Genomic DNA, 21,506 nt, shown 5'->3' with positions numbered 1-21,506 from the left:
ATAGATTTGAGTAACCAAACATCCCCAATAATAATTCTTCCTCAAAAACATACTCAGAATTTGAGAAAATCTACTTTTAGTGAGGTTGAACAGACATGCTGAGTGGGTGGGGAGCTAATGGGCTTAGTAATACGCTTATGTCAATCATCTTGGATGCAGTGAGCAGTTGTGCAGTGAGAGAATTTCAAGAAAGCTTGCTAATACACAAAGCAACTCAAACAACATTGAAATTGCACTCAATCTTGTCGTACATCACAAATTTCACAAATGTGTTTATCCAACTTTTTTTTTCTTTAAAACATCATCAATATAGACAAAATGCTGTCTGAATAATTAATATAACTAGCTAAAATGGAATTGTTAGCACTGTTCTATCAAGCTAGATGGACAATTTCAGTTGAAACTGGATGGGTGGATCTGGGTAAATCTCATAATATATACTGTATATATTGACTGCATTGATGTCAAGAATGTTTTATAGAACTTCTGGCATGTCTCTTCTGTTGCAGTTCGCAGCAGCACTGACAGATGTGTTGACATGACAACTGTCGTAGCTGAATCAGAATTAGTTAGGTAACATAGATAAATAAGATGTTTTATTCATTTTATACTTGTCATTAGAATGTCTTCTTTTGGACTATATTGTTGGCAGTTTCATTTTCATTTCTCCTCTAGGGAAAAGTCACTTGGGGCCCAGAGAGGGGAGAGGTCAGGCTTGTCTTTTACATATCTGGTAATATGCAGAATATCAGAAAGGGAGAAGTCAGGTTTGAAYATTGTCTTTCATAGGTGAATATATCTGTGAAACCATGTGAAGGGCTCCACTATGTCTGTACTCCAGTCACTCCCTTATTTTCCCATTGGGGGGAGGAGTATGGTAGTGTCTGGAACCATTATACCACCCCTCTAATGTTGAACTTATATTTCATAGAATATGACCTAGAGGTTCACTCTCCTTAGTGAGCTTCTCCAGGAGTGGGGGGAAGAGGGGGTGTATTTAACATGGGAGTATCTAGAATTGACAAGTGATATATGCCATTGGATGAGGTAATGTTTTGGTAATAGGAAGTACCAAGAACGAGAAGTAGAACCTCGTCTAAGAGACCAAACTGAACGATAATTTATAGCTAATGCTATCTGGCTATGGGATACTCCTCTTTCAAGTAAAAGGCCCTTWGTGAATATTCTAAGATCTGTGGTTCGTCATGTGAGTTGAGAGGGGTGTATCTTGGCTATAAAAGATACTAAGAATTATTTTGTAAGCACTCTCAGAGAATTAATTTATAGACACTGAATTGATCTGAGAGTCAAAGGGCTATGGTGAAGCTCATATAATTAAAGATGGAATTTAAATATAACTCTGACTTGTGTGTGGTGTGTAAACTCTCATCATTTAGTAATACAGGAAATTACCACGACACAACTCCATCAGAGTTTTGAATGACCCTTCCCCCCAGTGTTATTCCAAGGCCTAGGTAGCCAGTAACTACAAAGACACAGACGAAAGTGGAAACCTAAAAGTATCTTTGCCATAGATTATAATAATTAAGAGATGATTAAGATCACTTTATTGGTCAATTGAACACAAGGACCAACCAAAGGCTTCCATCCACATTTGAACAAACCCCTTTGAAAGACAAACTCAGCAAAAAAAGAAATGTCCTCTCACTGTCAACTGCGTTTATTTTCAGCAAACTTAACATGTGTAAATATTTGTATGAACATAACAAGATCCAACAACATATATAAACTGAACAACTGCCATGTGACTAACAGAAATGGAATAATGTGTCCCTGAACAAAGGGGGGGGGGGGGCAAAACCAAAAGAAAGGCGATCTCCACCAGCTGCATTACATATAGCAGTGCATCTCCTCCTCATGGACTGCACCAGATTTGCCAGTTCTTGCTGTGAGATGTTACCCCACTCTTCCACCAAGGCACCTGCAAGTTCCCGAACATTTCTGGGGGGGAATGGCCCTAGCCCTCACCCTCCGATCCAGCAGGTTCCAGACGTGCTCAATGGAATTGAGATCCGGGCTCTTCGCTGGCCATGGCAGAACACTGACATTCCTGTCTTGCAGGAAATCATGCACAGAACGACCAGTATGGCTGGTGGTATTGTCATGCTGGAGGATCATGTCAGGATGAGCCTCCAGGAAGGGTACCACATGAGGGAGGAGGATGTCTTCCCTGTAATGCACAGCATTGAGATTGCCTGCAATGACAACAAGCTCAGTCCGATGATGCTGTGACACACCGCCCCAGACCATGATGTACCCTCCACCTCCAAATCCACCTCCAAATCAATCCCGTGGTGGGTTTGTGCCCATAGACGATGTTGTTGCTGGTGATGTCTGGTGAGGACCTGCCTTACAACAGGCCTAAAAGTCCTCAGTCCAGCCTCTCTCAGCCTATTGCGGACAGTCTGAGCACTGATGGAGGGATTGTTCGTTCCTGGTGTAACTCGGACAGTTGTTGTTGCCATCCTGTACCTGCCGCGCAGGTGTGATGTTCGGAGGTACCAATCCTGTGCAGGTGTTGTTACACGTGGTCTGCAACTGCGAGGACGATCAGCTGTCCGTCCTGTCTCCCTGTAGCGCTGTCTCGCAGTACAGACATTGCAATTTATTGCCCTGGCCACATCTGCAGTCCTCATGCCTCCCWGCAGCATGCCTAAGGCACATTCACGCAGATGAGCAGGGACCCTGGCATCTTTCTTTTGGTGTTTTTCAGAGTCAGTAGAAAAGTCTCTTTAGTGTCCTAAGTTTTCATWACTGTGACCTTAATTGCCTACCGTGTCTTAGTGTCTTAACGACCGTTCCACAGGTGCATATTCATTAATTGTTTATGGTTCATTGAACAAACATGGGAAACCCATTACAATGAAGATCTGTTTAGTTATTTGAATTTTTACAAATTATCCTTGAAAGACAGGGTCCTGAAAAAGGGACGTTTCTTTTAAGAGTTGAGTTTACATATTGTAGTATCGTCTTTGTAGCTCAAAATGATTAAATTATTCAAATTTTTWATTCATCCAGAGTGCACTCTTAGATCATGGGAAAAGTCCTCACATGACTGTCTCACTTGAATCATTCCCACGGTGAATGGCTTGGCCTGCTACGCTATGATATTACCGTCCACAATTGATATGATGGAAACAATGTGTGGGGCACAGAAACCCCCATCTATACATTTGTCAGATAACGCTGTTAACTTTCTAGGGATAGGGGACAGCATTTTCACTTTGGATGAATAGCGTGCCCAAATGGAACTGCCTCCTACCTCTGTCCCAGATGCTAATATATGCATATTATTATTACTATTGGATATAAAACACTCTGAAGTTTCTAAAACTGTTTGAATTATGTGTCAGTATAACAGAACTCATATGGCAGGCAAACGTCCAAACAGGAAGTGGAAATTCTGAGGCTGGTTGATGTTCAACTCATCGCCTATTCAAATCCCAGGACGATATGGATTTGTTTGCACTTCCTACGCCTTCCACTAGATGTCAACAGTCTGTAGAACGTTGAATGAAGTTTATACTGTGTTGTGGGGCTGGATGAGAGGGGAATGAGTCAGTGGTCTGGCAGATTGCCAGTTCCTGGTCATGCGCATTCCTCATGATGTCGCCTTGCGTTCCATAACTTCTACAGACACGAAGGAATGCTCCGGTTGGAACGTTATTGGATATATATGATAACAACATCCTGAAGATTGATTCTCTACTTAGTTTGACAAGTTTATTCGACCTGTGATATAACTTTTTGAAGTTTTCGTCCAACGTTATGCGGGACTTGCACGAGCGTTTGGAAATGTGTACTAAACGCGCTAGCAAAAGTAGCTACTTCGACATAAATAATTTACATTATCGAACAAAACAACAATTTATTGTGGAACTAGAATTCCTGGGAGTGCATTCTGATGAAGATCATCAAAGGTAAGAGAATATTTATGATGTAATTTCGTATTTCTGTTGACTCCAACATGGCGGAGAAATGTTATTTATATCTGAGCGCCGTCTCAGATTATTGCATGGTGTGCTTTTTCGAAATCTGACACAGCGGTTGCAATAAGAACAAGTGTATCTTTAATTCTATGTAAAACATGTATCTTTCATCAAAGTTTATGATGAGTATTTATGTTATTTGATGTGGCTCTGCAATTTCTCCGGATATTTTGGAGGMATTTCTGAACATGGCGCCGATGTAAACTAAGATTTTTGGATATAAATATACACATTATCGAAGAAAAAATACATGTATTGTGTAACATGATGTCCTATGAGTGTCATCTGATGAAGATCATCAAAAGTGATTCATTTGATCTTTATTTCTGCTTTTTGTGACTGCTATCTTTGGCTGGGAAAATTGCTGTGTGTTTTTTGGACTTGGCGGTGATCTAACGTAATCATATGTTGTGTTTTCACTGTAAAGCATTTTTTTAATCGKACACGATGGGTAGATTAACAAGATGTTTATCTTTCATTTGCTGTATTGGACTTATTAATGTGTGAAAGTTACATATTTCCCCAAAATATTTTTGTATTTCCCGCGCTGCCTTTTCAGCGGAATGTTTTGGGGGGGGGGGGTTCCGCTAGCAGAACGTGTGTCCTAGAAAGGTTAAACAAAGATTTATGCTCTGATTGAATGCCTCAAAAATCCCCAGCTTATGCTCTCCAAATGGACGTTTGTTTTGAGGGCCGAGGTGCCCATGCATTGATTTTTGTTCGCTATACATGTCGGGGGATGCCTTGGTGGAAGAGTGGGGTAACATCGCACAACAAGAACTGGCAAATCTGGTGCAGTCCATGAGGAGGAGATGCACWGCATTACGTAATGCAGCTGGTTGCCACACCAGATACTGACTGCTTTTTTAGATTTTGACACACCCCTTTTTTCAGGGACACATTATTCAATTTCTATTAGTCACACCTTGTCACGACTTCCACCGAAGGTGGCTCCCCTGCCTGTTTGGGTGGCGCTCGGCGGTCGTCGTCGCCGGTCTACTAGCTGCCACCGATCCCCTTTTCCTTTTCTGTTTGTTATGTCTTATTGGTTGCACCTGCTTCTTGTTTGAGTTTTGTTTCAGGGCTATTTAAAGTAGCCACCCTTTGCCTTGATGACAGCATTGCACATTCTTGGCATTGTCTCTAATAAAATACATAAAATGGTAGGCTAACAGCGTCTCTCTTGTCTCTCTCGTCTCTCTCTCTCTGTGTGGTGACTTAAAGAAGGGTAAAGTTAAGGCCTCAACATCTGAATTTATCTGAACTAACTTCTGAATTTCTGTCGATGTCCATTTTGAAAGTGCTGAACGAAGGCGTACCTCGTCGCAGATCGTTTGCTTGCACTTGCTTATACTTAGAGATAAGTGTTAATGACATAAGAAGAAACATTATGAATTTACTGAATAGAAATGTAATAATGTCTGTGTGTAGTTTAATGTTAAGGCTGCAAGGCAAAGTGTTGAGTAGCCAGTGAAATCGTGCCCATTTCAAATGGCCTCCTACTCAAATCTTGCTCGTACAATATGAATATTATTATTCTTTTTGGATAGAAAACACTTTCTAGTTTCTAAAAGAGTTGGAATTATTTCTCTGAGTGAAACAGAAGTCCTTCTGCAGCACTTTTCCTGACCAGGAAGTGAAATGTCAGAAATCGATGCTCTTTTCAACATGATGCCTATACATGGTCTTGACACTTAGGAGTCTGCTGACACTCTCTACGCCTTCCTATTGGTGTAAAGAGGATGTCAGAGAAGAATTTTTTGTGCTCATCTTGTCCTGTGGTGGAAAAAAACCTATTTCTTTGACGTGACCGTCCACTTCCGGTACTCTGAAGGAAGTGGGATTGACTTCTGTTTTGCCTTCGTAATGAACGGCTAACATCTCCGGCTCAAATTTTTTTTGATACATGTGACCATATCATCGTAATGTATGTTTTTTCAATATAGTTTAATCAGATTATTGAAACTTTATTCGGGAGTTTTGCCGTGTTCCGTCCTCTGACTGTGTTTACGCTGGAGAAATTTATGCCACTCGGCTCGTGCCAATGCTAATTGAAGAGGGAAATGTGCCATTCTAAATCGAAACAACGACTCATCTGGACAGAGGACACCTTCTTCAACCTTCTGATGAAAGATCAGCCAAAGTAAGACTCATTTTATGATGTTATTTCATATATCTGTCGTGCATGTGAACGGGTCGTGGGCGCCCAATGTGTCTCTCTATTGTGGCTACGCACTAATATAGCGATACATTTTGTTTTCGCTGTAAAACATTTTATAAATCGGAAATATTGTTTGGAATCACAAGTTGCCTATCTTTCAATTGCTGCAAACTATATATTTTTCGGAAATGTTTTATGATGAGTAATTAGCTAATTGACGTTGGTGTCTGTAAATATTATGGCTGCTTTCGGTGCACTTTCTGAGTGTAGCTGAAATGTAAAATATGATTTATACCTGAAATATGCACATTTTTCTAAAAAAAATATGCTATACAATAAATATGTTATCAGACTGTCATCTGATGAATTTGTTTCTTGGTTAGTGGCTATTTATATCTTTATTTGGTCGAATTTGTGATAGCACCTGATGGAGTAAGAAACTGATGGAGTTAGAAAAGTGGTGGCATTTGCTAACGTGGTTAGCTAATAGAKTTACATATTTTGTCTTCCCTGTAAAACATTTTAAAAATCGGACATGTTGGTTTGATTCACAAGAAGTTTATCTTTCATCTGGTGTCTTGGACTTGTTAATGTGTGAAAGTTAAATATTWAAAAAAAATAGCTTTTGAATTGCGCGCCCTGCACTTGAGCTGGATGTTGTCATAAGTGTACCGGTGTCGGGCTGCACCCYAAACAGGTTAAAAGTCTAAACTTATGTCAGCATTCGTTATGAACGCGGGGCTAATCGAGTTACACAAATTCACAAGGAGTCAGTAGAAACCAYATTTCTTTAAGCAAGTGAGCCATATCAGCTATGCATTTGAAAAAGGCAGTAAATGGGGCTGAATGAACTGTCTCGCTGCCAGACGAGGCTCCGCTGATAGCCAGGTGTAGCAGTGGTAAGGATTCACTAAATGGTGCTGAAAAGAAAGCTCCGCAGTTGGGACAGCTTTATGTAGGGCCTAACAGTTTGTGGGCACCGTCTGCCACCGTTATAGTGCWATTCATGTATTGTTTAGTGTTGTGTTGTTGTGTAGTGGCTTTGCAAGCATGCACCTAAAAAATTGGTTGCGTTTGCCCCMAAAAATTTACATGCTAAAATCGCCACTGTTACACTAAACCGTGAAACGTGTGTTTACGAGCCCTGCCCAACTATGCAGAGTAAAAAATAAATATATATATGTTATCACAGGAGGAGAAGAAAAAAAACACAACAATGGAGCTATATGTGACCCGATTCAGGAAACTAGGCGTATGTCGCAAGAGCTAATTGAAGAATGTAGCTAGCTACATAAGCACAATTTGAATATAACACCAAGGTTCTGAAATGAGTAACGTTACCTTGCATATCCGCGGTTATAAGGAATATACACAAATATATTTAGCTCCATACATACAGTGAGCTGCAGTAAAAACAGCATAACAAGAGACAAAGAATAGCGCTTCGCTATATACCAAAACTTTCAAAGGCGATATTCTCAAAAGTGAGTTTACAAGTTGATCAACTTTCAAGGCAGAATTACTTTCCCATTGATCCTCAAATGGAGTGTATGATATACCATTTTGTAGCTCTGAGTCTCTACTTGTATCCACTGTAAAAAAAAAACACAATTTCACATTTTGCTACATAAGACCGAATCTAGGTGGTGAGTCACATATACAGGGAGTACCAGTAACAGATCAATGTGCAGGGGTATGAAGTAATTGACATAGATATGTACATGTATGCAGGTTAAAGTGACTAGGCATCAGGTTTGATAATAATAGCAGTAAAATAAAGAACAGTGTTGTCTTTGGCAATTTTTCAGGCCTTCCTCTGACACCGCCTGATATAGAGGTCCTGGATGGCAAGGAGCTCGGCCCTAGTGCAGTACTGGGCTGTCCACACCACCCTCTGTAGCACTATGCCATTCGAGGGAGGTGCATTTGCCATACCATGTGGTGATGTAGCCAGTCAAGATGCTCTCGATGGTGCAGCTGAATAACCTTTTGAGGATCCGAGGGCCAAATATTTTCAGTTTACTGAGGGGGAAGAAGTGCTGTCGTGCCTAGGGCTGTTGCGGTGACCGTATTACCGCCACACCGGCAGTCATGACCACAATAAAATTTCACGTGACCGTTGAGTCATGGTAATCGCCTCTTATGCACTCTGGACACGCTTTGGTGGTGCCCAACTTGCTCACGACCATAAGGTTCTAATAGCCTGGTACTCAGGGCTCTACTGTCCCTCTAACCACTCTGACATAAAAGTAAATGCAAATGAAAATCATATCAAACACATCATCAAAACAGTATCCTGCTTTTAAAAATCACCTCACTGTGATGATCAATTTGAAGAAAGTTTCAACCTGCTGTTGAACTTCTAAGTGTAAAACACGGTCATTGAGGATGTTGTTTCAAAGCCTAACACAATAAAATGGACAGCATTTTCTAAGATAGTGATGAATTCAAAACACCCATATATATATTAGAGCTTATGCATACGCATAGTCCTATGAGCACAAGCCCGGGGGGAAAATGAGGTGAAATCATGATTGTGCCTTATACAATGCATAGCCTAACGCATATTACGCAGGGCAGAAAAGCATAAAACTGATTTAAGATGTTAATTGGTCAAGCCTATACTCCAAAATTAAACAAATTCAAGTAATCGCCTTTGAGTGTGGACTATATTATTATGCATACTTGATGGAGTAGTTACCTTATGCTATGCACCAAAATGTCTACCCAGGAGTTAGATATTGTAAAGACCTAGGCGATGCAGTTGGTTCATTGATTGTGCAGGGCGRCTTACAGATAGCCTACAATTATAGTGAATTTGTATTTGATTTTGAATAACCTAGTAATAGGAAATGTATTATATTTTTATAATTAATTGGGTGGTACAGAATATCTCACCACCATGCGTTTCCATCTCCTTCTCTCTCTTCTTTATTAATTTCTTGAGCGTGCAGAGGGGCTGTCAACAGTTTAGTGAACTATGTTTGGTTACGAAAACATGTTACTATCGATGTTCCTGAACAGATTTCACTTGGTTTCCCAAATTAAGAACTGGGTAGCTGCAGAAACAGGTTTGGAAAGCCCATGACATACTGAGTTTGGGCTGAATATCACCTGTCGCACAGCGAAAGCATGCTCCTCAAACAGTGGTTGATGAGTGGAGTGAAATAAGTATTATATTTATTTCTCAGCTGCTCATATTAGGCACAGCTCCGCTATAAAACCGAAGTAGCCTACCAGGCTTCAATGAAAGAAGGGACCGGCGGGAAAGCGTGCGGCCTCCATTCGCCATTCGAATGCATACAGATGCCATCTTTTCCCCCCCTGCCCTAGTTCCTACCCATTTTTGATAATGGGCCATTCTAAATCTAAACTAATTTTATATATTAGTAAAGACAAAATTAAATTTAGAATAGTCTAATCGCTGAAAATATTATCGCTTGATGAGAGAACAGCATGCAGCCTGAGGCAAGCTTTTTTGCGACTTTCTTAAAACATCAATAGCCTATAGTCGCATCAGGCAGCCCATATATGTTCTAAGGTTTCTATCACTCAGAACTTGCCAAATAACTTTAAATATAGCTCATAGGACCTGTTGCAAATAATCACTTTTAAACTCAACATTGCGACTTCATATGCACACTCGCTCCGGAATTAGAAAAATKTCCTATATATTATTCAGCTATTCAATTATATTCTTCTTACTATAAAATCATATAATATAAAATAATGGCACGTGACTTATAAGCAAAAATTGTCAACTAAATGAACAAGCCTACAGCCTATGGCATGGAGCATAGTCAGATAACATACAATAGGCCAACTCATATTCTGTTCTTCCGAAATACATTTTCTTCATATCATAAATCTTCTTTAGACCTAACTAAAATAAATAATGGATTCATTGTGATGGTGTATATTAAATAGATTTATTAGACGTAGAAGATGTAAATGTTCCAAAGTGCGCATCAGCTGCTTGTATGCATGTATGCATGACAATAACCTGCTGACAAAATATCATGACCACCACAGCCCTAGTCGTGCCCTCTTCATGACTGTGCGGGTGTGTGTGTGGAGCATGTTAAGTCCTTAGTGATTTTGATGCCAAGGAACTTGAAGCTCTCGACCCACTCCACTACAGCCCTGACTATGATGATGGGGGTGTGCTCCCCTCTCTTTCTCCTGTAGTCTACGATCAGCTCCTAAGTCTTTGTGACATTGAGGGAGAGATAGTTGTCCTGGCACCACACTGCGAAGTCTCTGACATCCTCCCTGTAGGCTGTCTCATCGCTGTCGGAGATCAGGCCCATCACCGTTGTGTCATCAGCAAACTTGATGATGGTGTTGGAGTCATGCTTGGCCACGCAGTCATAGGTGAACAGGAAGTACATGAGGGGACTAAACACACACCCTTGAGGGGCCCCTATGTTGAAGATCAGCATTGTGGTGGTATTTACCTACCCTCACAACCTGGGACCTGCCCGTCAGGATGTCCAGTATTCAGTTGTAGAGGAAGGTGTCCAGTCCCAGGGTCCCGGTTTTGGCGATGAGCTTGGAGGGGACTATGGTATTGAAAGCTGGGTTCTAGTTATGAACAGCATTCTCACATAGTTATTTCCCCTCTTGTTCAGGTGGGAGAGGGCAGTGTGAAGTGTAATTGACCCTTCTCTAATTCCTGCCACCCTTGCAACCTCGGACAACATTTTCCGGGGAAGCCCAGTCAACCACTGGTAAAATCCCCTCTCAATGATCTCAAACTGTGTTCCTAAATACAAAATGAAATTTAACATACACTACCCCTTGTTAATCAGGACATTCTTGGTATGTTGTGGTGGCCTATCAATACAATTGCTTCACGTGAACCTGGTAAAATTATGTTTGTAGTGTAGGTAGCCACTGAATGGCTCTGAATTCACCGTCAGCATGCAGTCAAAGCTATAACCACTTTTTGGAGCTAACTAGTGCTCTCAAATCAAATCCTGATGTTGACAGCAGATTAAAGTTATATTCATAGAGGCACACCGCTCCCCCTTTGGACTTGCCTGAGGTTGCCTTCATCCAATCGAGCTGCTGCATCGAGAAACCACAGAGTTCTACGTACATAGAGTCATCCAGCTACGTCTCTGCAAGGCATAGAATATTGCAGCTTTTCAAGTCTCTGATAGGAGACTCTCGAACAAAGATCATCCAGTTACTGGACATTTGCCAATAGGACTGAGGGAGGTGCCGGACGGTTTTCTCTTCGTCTCAACCTCACCAGAATGCCGGCACATCGTTTACACCTGCGGCGCTTTGGTAGCCCGTGAAACAAAGAAAAGGGGTCCGGTATGAACAAGGGAACAGCTGCATCAAAGTTGAATTTGGATTTGAAGTCAAATTGAGGTTAGTAACTGTCGACGGTCAATGTGATAATAGTATGAACTTGCTGTACAAAAAAGTAAATATAAACACCAAAAAAGTTACTAAATAGCAGTTAGGTTGGGACTCATAAGATGTTGCCCGTCTGTGACATTTTTTATGGTCTTTAATGACCTTAAGGTCCTGTGGATGCATGTTTTGGTTTTTGCTCTAGCATTACACAGCTGATTCAAATCATCAAAGCTTGATGGTGAGTTGGTTATATGAATCCCGCTATGTAGTGCTAGGGCAAAAAACAAAACATGCACTCAGAGAGGGCCCCAAGTCAGAGTTTGGGAAACACTACTGCTAAGCTACTATACCCTCCTGGAGGCTTTCATTCCAACCTGGACACTTTCATTCCAACCTAGCATACCAGATTCTACTAATTAGCTGCTCACTAGCACCTTGATTAGCTATAGTAGGTGTGTTACCATGGGGTTGGCTCGGAAGCTTGCTCACCTAGACCAATTAGTGGAAGAAATATCAGAATTGGGCTGCCTGTTTAACTTCTTTGATATAGGGGGCAGCATTTTCACTTTTGGATGAATTGCGTGCCCATAGTGAACTGTCTCCTACTCTGTCCCAGATGCTAATACATGCATATTATTATTAGTATTGGATAGAAAACACTCTGAAGTTTCTAACATAACTCATATGGCAGGCAAAAACCTGAGAAAAAATCCAAACAGGAAGTGAGAATTCTGAGAGTGGTCGATGTTAAAGTCATCGCCTATTCAATTCCCTGTAATATATGGATCTGTTTGCACTTCCTATGCCTTCCACTAGATGTCAACAGTCAGTAGAACGTGGAATGAAGCTTATGCTGTGTTGTGGGACCGGATGGGAAGTGTTTGAGTCAGTGGTCTGGCAGTGTGCCAGTTCTTGGTCACGCACTTTCCTCATGATATCGTCATGCCATTACTTATAGAGACTGAAAAGAATGCTCCGGGTGGAACGTTATTGGATATATATGATAACAACATCCTGAAGATTGATTCTCTACTAAGTTTGACCAGTTTATTCGACTTGTAATATAACTTTTTGAAGTTTTCGTCCGACGTTTGCCTCCATCTGCGCGAGCGTTTGGACATGTGTACTAGACATGCTAGCAAAATTAGCTAATTGGACATAAGTAATGGACATTATCGAACAAAACAACGATTTATTGTGGAACTAGGATTCCTGGCACTGCATTCTGATGAAGATAATCAAAGGTAAGGGAATATTTATGATGTAATTTCGTATTTCTGTTGACTCCAACATGGAGGAGAAATGTTGTTAAATCTGAGCGCCGTCTCAGATTATTGCATGGTGTGCTTTTTACGTACATTTTTTTTTWAAATCTGACACAGCGGTTGCATTAAGAACAAGTGTATCTTTAATTATATGTAAAACATGTATCTTTCATCAAAGTTTATGATGAGTATTTGTGTTATTTGACGTGGCTCTCTGTAATTACTCCAGATATTTTGGAGGCATTTCTGAACATGGCGCCAATGTAAACTGAGATTTGTGGATATAAATATGCACATTATCGAACAAAACATAAATGTATTTTGTAACATGATGTCATATGAGTGTCATCTGATGAAGATGTTCAAAGGTTAGTGATTMATTTTATATCTATTTCTGCTTTTTGGTACTACTATATTTTGCAGGGAAAATGGCTGTGTTTTTCTGTGACTATGTACTGAGCTAACATAATTGTTTGGTGTGCTTTCCCCGTAAATCCTTTTTGAAATCAGACATGTTGGCTGGATTCACAACATGTGTAGCTTTAATTTGGTGTCTTTCATGTGTGATTTCATGAAAGATTGATTTTTATAGTAATATATTTGAATTTGGCGCGCTACATTTTTTCTGGATTTTGGCCAAGTGGGACGTTAGCGTCCCACATATCCTAGAGAAGTTATGCACAGCCCTTGTGGAGCTCCATGACTCAGACATTTTTTAAGTATGTAAGGACGGTTTGACATAACCACTCCTGATTCTTCTGGGTCCAAGAATCATTGTGTGCTACTTAGTACTGTATAATCAAATAAATGTGTATGTCACGTGTGCTCCCTCTCCGGCCTCTAGGTCACCAGGCTGCTCGTTATGGCGCACACCTGTCACCATCATTACTCGCACCTGCGCATCATCAGACTCCCCTGGACTCACTCCCTTTGGTTCCTTCCCCAGGCGTCATTATTTCTATTCCAGTGTTAAATCTGTGCGTTTTTCGTGTTTCTTGTTTTATGTTGCGTTTATTTATTAAAACACTCACTCACTGAACTTGCTTCCCGACTCTCAGCGCACATCGTTAYAGTGTAGTAACACATGGGAAATGCATAAACATTTTGGTAACCTTATTGTAATGTGTTAATGTCCTGTATGTGTTTATAAGATAAATTGCATGCAGTCAAGACCAATCCATAGTTTTGAGACAATCTGTTGAAAATGTCACTACATTACTGTGACTTGCACAATACTTTGGCAAAAGGGTTCAACGCAATTGAGTCAAATTTATTCTATAACAACATCCGAGGCAGGGCTTAACTTTGGAGGTCTGTTTGTAGTTAAGTTAGAAAAATAGGCTTGTTTGTTTGTCCCTGCTAAAGCCTTGTGGTTACATAGCTGAATCCCTTAGCATCGTCCACAATTGGCAGASAATGGAGTCTGCTGCCGCCATACAGGAGGTGACTCTAATTGTCCACCAAGACACAACTGTGAGTTATTTGAAACATAATTTACAGGGTTAGCAGCTCCCTTGCCCCCTGTCCATCTTTAAAAGAAGACTCATTAAAAGCAATGGTACCTGAACAGAGGATTTCTGCACATAAAATGCTTGACTTTGAAAGCGATCCTCGGGTTGACAGGTTTCATTATTCAGTGACTAGACTGACAGCCCACCGGGCTCCTGTCTCAGCCCGCGTACCATGGCACTGAAGACCTGAGCATGCGTGACTACCCTTCAGCCTTCAAGACACTTCTGGATGGAAATTCAGCTRATTCTGTCTGATTCTTTACAATGCAGAAGAATATCACCGATTTTTACAATAGTTGGCAGACCCCTATATATGCATGTTAGGAGGATGTGTATGTTAGATGCTATAACACATTTGTAAATTATTCAAATTCAGTTAATGCCTTCTTTAAGCATGTACAAATGTTATTAAAAAWATATATACACTACCGTTCAAAAGTTTGGGGTCACCCAAAAATGTTCTTGTTTTTGAAAGAAAAGCACATTTTTTGTCCATTAAAATAACATCAAAATTGATCCGAAATACAGTGTATACATTCTTAATGTTGTAAATGACTGTTGTAGCTGGAAACGGCAGATTTTTTTATGGAATATCTACGTAGGCGTACAGAGGCCCATTATCAGCAAACATCACTCCTGTGTTCCAATGGCACGTTGTGTTAGCTAATCCAATATTATCATTTTAAAAGGCTAATTGATCATTAGACAACCCATATCCAATTATGTTAGCACAGCTGAAAACAGTTTTGCTGAGTAAAGGAGCAATACAACTGACCTTCTTTAGACTAGTTGAGTATCTGGAGCATCAGCATTTCTGGGTTTGATTACAGGCTCAAAATGGCCAGAAACACAGAACTTCCTTCTGAAACTCGTCAGTCTATTCAAATTCTGAGAAATTAAGGCTATTCCATGTGAGAAATTGCCAAGAAACTGAAGATCTCGTACAACGCTGTGTACTACTCCCTTCACAGAACAGCGCAAATGCTGATGTTCCAGATACTCAACTAGTCTAAAGAAGGCCAGTTTTAGTGCTTCTTTAATCAGGACAATAGGATTCAGCTGTGCTAACATAATTTTAAAAGGGTTTTCTAATGATCAATTAGCCTTTTAAAATGATAAACTTGGATTAGCTAACACAACATGCCATTGGAGCACAGGAGTGATGGGTGCTGATAATGGGCCTCTGTATGCCTATGTAGATATTCCATTAAAAATCATCCGTTTCCAGCTTCAAGTCATTTACAACATTAGCAATGTCTACACTGTATTTCTGATCAATTTTTGTTATTTTAATGGACAAAAAATGTGCTTTTCTTTCAAAAACAAGGACATTTCTAAGTGACCCCAAACTTTTGAACGGTAGAGTATATTGGGTTGATTAGTTGCAGTGCATGTGGCGTAGATTTAAATGCACAACCTTCTGCTACATTTCTGAACATCAGACAACATGCCAATGATATGGATGCAAATTAATGCTGCATAATGAAGCTATTGAAATGGAGCTCCTTAATTAATCAGCGGTGAAATTGATGCCCTGACAAGATAGCGACAGAAGCACCATTCAGTGAGTGACGTTAAGTGTGCATGAGTGAGAATTATTTCATCAACAAACTTAAGCTTTGGTTTTCTTTCTGTTACCACATATAGACACAAATAACACATACTATAACACATTCAAATAGCTAAGTGATGCAGTCATACAAACAACTGATTATATCAGGCAATGACCACATAGACATAGGTGGCAAAGGCTCACATTCAATTACGTTCTCCAGCAAATTAATGGTATGGTAGCTCTGAATGTTTCTGCAGGGGCCTCTACGCCATTCCCAGAAACACATCAAGGCCAAACAAAGGTCCCTGGACAGGTCTTATGACTATATGGACTCTGGTCACTCTAACTGTGACAGATTGTGTGATTACGAGGCTTGGCAGTCTTGTCTTACCGTGGTGGTCTTCACCCGGCCCCCAGGCTGTGTGCAGGTCCAGCCCGACTGGTTTACTAAGAGGTCACAGCCCTCGTCTTCCAAACAAGGCATCATATCACACCACTGCCGGCTCCTCACAATGCGAGCTGTGGGGAGAGGAGAGGAAGAGGGACGGTTTACTCTCGTTATGGCCGTGGCTCTGTGGCTGATATACCATTAGCTCATCTATCTATCTATCTATCTATCTATCTATCTATCTATCTATCTATCTATCTATCTATCTATCTATCTATCTATCTATCTATCTATCTATCTATCTATCTATCTATCTTACAAGTCAATGGTTAATATATTAAATCAAATATTTTTTACTACACTGACAAAAGCACAAAATGGTATCAATTCACAAAATCCAAGTACATCCAGTCAGATGCAGAATGGATGAACAGTTTTGCACAACATCTGTGAGAGAAATTCTGTCAAAACGTATGGCAGTGTCTGGCAGTTTGCAGGCTGCTTTTGCAAACTGCCCAGCTATCATTTGGGTTCGAGGAAGTTGTGGGAACGTATGTTTTTGGTTTCCCATTGGTTCTCGGAAAACAAAGCCATACATTTTCTGACCAGTAAAACTGAACGTTTTTTTAAACATTCTGACAATGGAAGTCAACATKTTGCCTGCTAATGGGAACGTATATTTTTAGGTTGCAGGGAGGTTCTAAGAATGTTCCACTATGGTTCCCGCAAATTTTTCCTGGGAGGTTTTATTTACATTCTGAGAACAAAAATTATGGGTTATTATTTTAAGGTAATTAAATAAAGTTTTAAGAACATACTCTAAATGTTTTGAATGTTATATAGTGCATGTTTTGAAWGCATTTTTGGGGTTATTTTGAGGTTTTTGATTAACCTCCTTAACTTGAACTGAATGTTTCAATAAGACTTTTAATAACACTGCTAGCTTATTTTGGGAAGACTGTTTTGAACTCAAAGCACAGATAGGACACCCTGGAAAATAATTTACTTTGGCATTAATCATGCAAACACATTTATTTTTATTGTGGCATGGCGTGAGTGAGATTCAAACTATGATCTTTTATTCTCTATCCATGGAATTAGTCCACTGCACCACCAAGACGGAGCTAGCATGTTTTTTTCACTCATACAAAGCTGTTCATTTCCTTTTCAAACAGACCCCATTTCAAAGGAAACAAGCACTCATTAAGATGTGGCCAATTAGTGGGTGTGGCCAACACACTTAACAAGATAGAGGATAGATAGAGTTTTGTTGATGCTGGGAACAGAATGTATACACTGAGTATATTTCCATTACACAGACTGACCAGGTGAATCCAGGTGAAAGCTATGATCCCTTATTGACCACCTTTACATGCATACCAATATCCAATCATTATTCAAGTTGACGCATATAAACACCTTATCCCGTTTACTGTTGTTTTTGTGGTCTGCACAGGCTCAGTTTCGCATATCATGGGTGTTTGTGTGATGATGTTTTCATCTGAGTGTCAAACAAATCACTTCAAAAAGTAGGCTACCTGTGCAGTTTGATCCACCATAATAATTCCCTAATAATTCAGCCTACTATAATACATTTTCTATCATTTAAATTAAATTTCTACCTGTAATTTCCTACATTTGGTAGGCCACAATATAATTACGACTTTTGGTAGGCCATTTGTTTGTCAACTATGGTTTGATACATGCAGCTTCTTTTCTGTCATAACTTTAGCCGCAGAAGACTAAATAAAGCAGTACTCACCAGAATAATGTCTTATATCAAAAGAATGAATGCATTAGACAACTTTAGTGGTGTTAACTAGATTACTATTTCAATTAGGGACCATGGAGAAAACAGAACTCTAAAACAGTGGAAAGATTGATCCTGTGCAAAGTGTCCAAATGTTATCAGTTTGACGGGTTCGAAGGAAATGAAAAGATGAGAAAATGACTAAACACGTTTCTGATAAGACTTCAGTTCGTCTTGGGTGTATATTTTATGTGGTTGAAATACTGTCTGCTTGCATAACAGTGTCAAAGATAACACATTACACGTGCATTGGCATTTTCTCAAAAGATGCTGAAAGAAAGAAATCATATTTCTCCACTTCTGTTTCTGAGACAAATATAACATTTGTTGTATAATTTCACTGCAAGAAATGCATTTTTCTGCAGGAGTTAATATTATATTTGGCTACATGTGAGAGGTTATAGGCCTACAGTCAGTGTCCATATGTCAGTTACTATTCCATTTAACCCATATGAACTTCAATTAGGAATATTATGTTTATTCATGGCAACAGGGATACTCATGAGTGGGATATCAAAGGAGAGTATGAACAGCTACCGAATAAGACCTTAAGTGGGATATGGGCTACTATTCGGAATACTGTGTGCATGTAAACGTGGTCATTGATGTCACTTGTTAAAACAACGTCAATCAGTGAAAATGAAGGGGAGGAGAAAGGTTAAAGAAGTATTTTTAAGCCTTAAGACAATTGAGACATGGATTGTGTATGTGTGCCATTCAGAGGGTGAATGGGCAAGATAAAAATATTTAAGTGCCTTTGAAATGGGTATGGTAGTAGGTGCCAGGTACACAGGTTTGTGTCAAGGTTTTTCATGCTCAACAGTTTCCCTACGTATCAAGAATGGTCCACCAAGCAACTTGGCACAACTGTGGGAAGCATTGGAGTCAACATGAGTGCAACTCAACATTATAAAGGTGTTCCAAATGTTTGGTATACTTAGTGTATGCTTTTAAAAAACATTCTTAGATGAAAACATTAGTCATGTTCAAAGAACGTTCTGTTTTTAACTGTAAAGTTTTCTTAATGTTCTAAATACATGACTTTAAATCAAACCATGAGGAAACCTGTAGGAAACGTTATGCTGAAGTACTGAAATAACCACAGAATAACGTTGTTTCTTAATGTTTTCTGTGAACAATTTGAAAACATTACTTTAAATAGAACCATGAGGAAACCTATAGGAAAAGGTTTTGCTGAAGTACTGAAATATCACAGAATAACGTTGTTTCTTAATGTTCTCGGAACTATTTCCCAATGGCAAACCAGTTGGAGAACGTTCCTAGAACATTACCAAGAATTCAATTAAATGTAATCATGTTTGAACTTTTAGGAAACGTTCTGTTAAAGTAATGATTGACCAAGAAAATAACATTATTTTGTCAACTTTCTTAAATTTGCTGAGGATGTACCAAAGCCAAGCAACTATTCTGCACCATTCCCAGAACGYTGTGGGACGGTTGTATGCAAAATAACCATAGGACAACCACACTCTCACCAAGCTCTAGGAAAGGTTCTCAGAACGTTATGTGCTAGCTGGGAAACTAGAAAAACACCTGTGTACAGACAAGGAAATAGAGAGAGACAGAGGGGAGAGAGAGGGAGAGAGAAAGAGTAAGTGACAAAGAGAGGAGAGAGAAAGGGAATAATCTATTATATACACTGACACAGGGACTTCAGTGTCCTTAATGGAGGATGCAAGATAAAGTGTGTGATAAACAGAGAATGTAGGATTTGCAGCACATGGATGGACAGGGAACATGTTATGCATGAAGTACCATGATCATTAAAGTTATGAAACAGGAACACTCTAATGATCAGTACACTGCTGTATACCATCTGAGCTCTGGTTGTAATTATGCACAGCCCACTGGAGGGAACCAACCAATGCTTGGGCTTAGATCTCACGATGGGTTGCGGCAAGGCTGCCTCGACCTTATCAAATCCGTCGTGGTCAGATTCACATCTGTCAATAATCTGAAGAATTATGTGATTACAAGCAGCAGTAGTTCTTCATTTTGGGTTTTCTTAATTGATTATTTGGACAAATCAGGATTACGCAAAGGCGGTGTTTAAACTGGGGCGGTGATTTCAAGCCCTGTGAGTGGTAGTTATTGTACCCCCGACAACAATCAAATTGTGTTTGAAAAGGGTCAAGATTTTGCTGTGAACCAATGGGGTAACCGAGCTAACCACAGGTTGTTTTCCCGTTCTWTCTAATACCGACTGGGACTATGGAATGGACACTGCTAAGATTCAAAATACCTAGGTTGAAAACATCCTCACTCACTTCTTCCATGTTTACTGCTTCACACGTGTGTCCACACGGATCAGAAACACAGGTGAAATTAGCGAAAGTGAGGGATTTGGCCGAGAGTTCCTTTTGCGAGGGAGGAGCCTTTGCTTCCTTCCTTCACAAAATGGAAATCACAATTGTCATTGTCATTCCCCACAGAAGTTAAAATGGAATGACAACTTTCGTGAGAACTTTACTTCTGGGTAACCGAGATTAGACCTTATCAAACAGGGTGAAAGGTGTTTGTGTGTGTCAGTAGCGGAGCCCATTTGTTCATACGCCATATGATATATAATATTGCCGAGATAATAAAAAGACAACAATCACAGTGACTAAATAAATTCAACCACATGTTTGTTTCATCACAAAACTGGAGAGCAGTATCTGTCCGGTGAAGTCCACAAAGCAAATATTGAATGTAACAAACAGTTTCATGACCTACAGCATGGTACAGCATTTGAATGTTTCTGACAGTTTACTAAACAACTACTGATTTAGAACCACAGAGAGTTACAGAAAGTCAGCACAAAGACAAAGGGAGCACTGCCTCCGCTATTCCAGCACCATTTCAACTTAAACATTTAAACATCATCAAATCAACTAGACTACAGTTGAAGTCGGAAGTTTACATACACTTAGGTTGGAGTCATTAAAACTCGTTTTTCAACCACTCCACAAATGTCTTGTTAACAAACTATAGTTTTGGCAAATTGGTTAGGACATCTACTTTGTGCATGACACAAGTCATTTTCCCCAAAAATGTTTACAGAGAGATTATTTCACGTATAAATCACTGTATTACAATTCCAGTGGGTCAGAAGTTTACATACACTAAGTTGACAGCTTTGAAAATTCCAGAAAATAATGCCATGGCTTTAGAAGCTTCTGAGAGGTTGATTGACATCATTTGAGTTAATTGGAGGATTATTTGTGGATGTATTTCAAGGCCTACCTTCAAACCCAGTGCCTCTTTGCTTAACATCATGGGAAAATCAAAAGAAATCAGCCAAGACCTCAGAAAAGAAAATGTAGACCTCCACAAGTCTGGTTCATCCTTGAGAGCAATTTCCAAACCCCGAAGGTACCAAGTTCACTTTTACAAACAATAGTACGCAAGTATAAACACCATGGGACCACACAGC

At 39.8% G+C, this 21,506-nt stretch overlaps 1 protein-coding gene across 2 annotated transcripts in view; it reads right to left on the bottom strand.

The window, feature by feature from the left end:
* LOC111962166 (chemokine-like protein TAFA-5) overlaps positions 1-21,506 on the bottom strand; it is a 140,629-nt gene that overhangs the window by 22,110 nt on the left and 97,013 nt on the right. For both annotated transcript variants that reach the window (XR_011479671.1, XM_023985035.2), the window contains exon 3: positions 16,264-16,391. Coding sequence is in view for 1 of the 2 variants with exons in the window: in XM_023985035.2 (XP_023840803.1) it covers positions 16,264-16,391 (128 nt within the window). In the remaining variant the exon portion in view is untranslated. The remainder of the gene's footprint in view (positions 1-16,263; positions 16,392-21,506) is intronic.

The sequence above is a fragment of the Salvelinus sp. IW2-2015 genome, linkage group LG4q.1:29 (genome assembly GCF_002910315.2).
Source record: "Salvelinus sp. IW2-2015 linkage group LG4q.1:29, ASM291031v2, whole genome shotgun sequence".
Taxonomy (NCBI): Eukaryota; Metazoa; Chordata; class Actinopteri; order Salmoniformes; family Salmonidae; genus Salvelinus; species Salvelinus sp. IW2-2015.
Note: the sequence above shows the minus strand (reverse complement) of the source record. Positions and strands in the feature narration are given on the sequence as shown.